This window comes from Gekko japonicus, unplaced genomic scaffold (genome assembly GCF_001447785.1).
Source record: "Gekko japonicus isolate JY-2015 unplaced genomic scaffold, Gekko_japonicus_V1.1 scaffold7237, whole genome shotgun sequence".
Lineage (NCBI taxonomy): Eukaryota > Metazoa > Chordata > Lepidosauria > Squamata > Gekkonidae > Gekko > Gekko japonicus.
The window spans coordinates 15045-16612 of NW_015175076.1; the positions used below are offsets into that span (position 1 = coordinate 15045).

A 1568-nucleotide genomic window follows, 5' to 3' on the forward strand; every position below is an offset into this window, starting at 1 on the left:
GCCATGCTGAGTCCACATTAGATAGAGAAGCACAGTGGAAAAAATAACTATACAAAATAAATATGTAGAACACACACACACAAACAATCCAAGGACATTGTTATAGCATCTTCAAAGCTCCCCAGTAAGTATATCCTTACTGCAGCCAGGATATTGGTTGCCAAGTGTTGGAAATCTGAAAACCTACCTGTTAGAGAGGAGTTGATTATAAAAATCTGTGATGTGGCAGAAATGGACAAGTTGAACATGAATCTTTCAGGTAAAGAGGATAAGGCTTTTCAAAAGAGATGGTTTAGAGTTAATAAATGGTTGGGGGAAAATGCGTAACTCCATAAATATATTTCATATACAAAATATTGTTTCATTCTATTTGGTTTTTATTTTAATGTTTACTTTCTTTTTGTGGTTTTGTAATGAAAATTATAAATATTGTTATCTTTTTTTGTAATGGAAAATCATAAATAAATTTGTAGCCACTGGGCCTCACCGATCTACTTCTTCCCCTTCCCCCCGGCTCTGGCGGTCTCCACTTCCGCCTCTGCTGCTGATCTCCTCCTCTCTCCCCCTGCTCCTGCGGCGAGGCCTGAGCGGCTTCCAACTGCCAACCCGCCGCAGCTCCCAGAGCGTTCCCTGTGCATGTGGAGGGAAGGCTCTTTTACTTTTGGGGGGATTTAAATATTGCCCCCCCTTTTTTCAACTTTTTAGATTTTTGTGCACACCTGGGGACTGCCCCAAGTGTGCAGGAAAATCTCCTTGCTCCCCAGGTGCCCCCGATGTGCGGATTTAGATATCCGCACGCAGGGGGCACCTTCACTATTAGATATATAGATGGGATGAATATTCTGGATATTTGGAGATAAATAGAACAGCCAGAATGCAAGGCTGATGTGCACCAATTTTGTTCTGTCAAATTCATAGAGGATTCCCAAGTAGCCCTCATAGGATTGCAGTTTTAACAATCTAATCCTTGCTCAGAAATGTTCCACTGAGTTAAGGAGGATTTACTTTCAGAAAAACACAGATGGTGGTTCCCTTTTGCCTCTTTATCAGTCAGTGAAGGGCGTGATATTAAATGAAGGAATACTGGTTTCTCTTGCAGTACTTTTTATGACTTTGTTCTTGTAGTCATGTAAGTCATGTAAAACCTTAAAATCAGCAGTGTAGCATGTTTTTGTGTATTGACCTTGGAGGCTGTTTAATAGAAGACAGAGGTCTGATTTTCATTCCTTGTTTCTTTTTCATGAACAGGCTAGAAGTTGACTATGGCAAGTTGGTTCCTGTTCAAGGCAGCAGCCATGGTGGAGAGACACAGGACTGGTTTTCTGATTGTTTCCTGTGCTGGACTTCTTGGTGTCAACCTGGCCTTTCACATTGTCCCTCAGAAAACATTCAAACCATTGTATCAGGCCTGGGTTAAGGGGCAACCAGAGCTTTCAGGAAAACTAGACTACCTTTTCCATGAAGTTCTCAGTGATCTCCATGTGAAGTCAGAAAATAATTACCAAGCCTTTGCGGCCTTCAGCTTCCACCCAGTTAGTGCTGGAATTCCATGGCTACCTGCAGTCTTT

The 1568-nt window shown here is 41.9% G+C and overlaps 1 protein-coding gene across 1 annotated transcript in view; it reads left to right on the top strand.

Moving 5' to 3' along the window:
- The window catches only part of TMEM177 (transmembrane protein 177), a 6222-nt gene that overhangs the window by 4037 nt on the left and 617 nt on the right, over positions 1-1568 (top strand). Inside the window, 2 exon segments of the mRNA XM_015425207.1 lie at positions 1249-1563; positions 1566-1568. The exon segment at positions 1566-1568 is cut by the window's right edge and continues 617 nt beyond it. Coding sequence (XP_015280693.1) covers positions 1263-1563; positions 1566-1568 — 304 coding nt within the window. The 5' untranslated portion in view covers positions 1249-1262.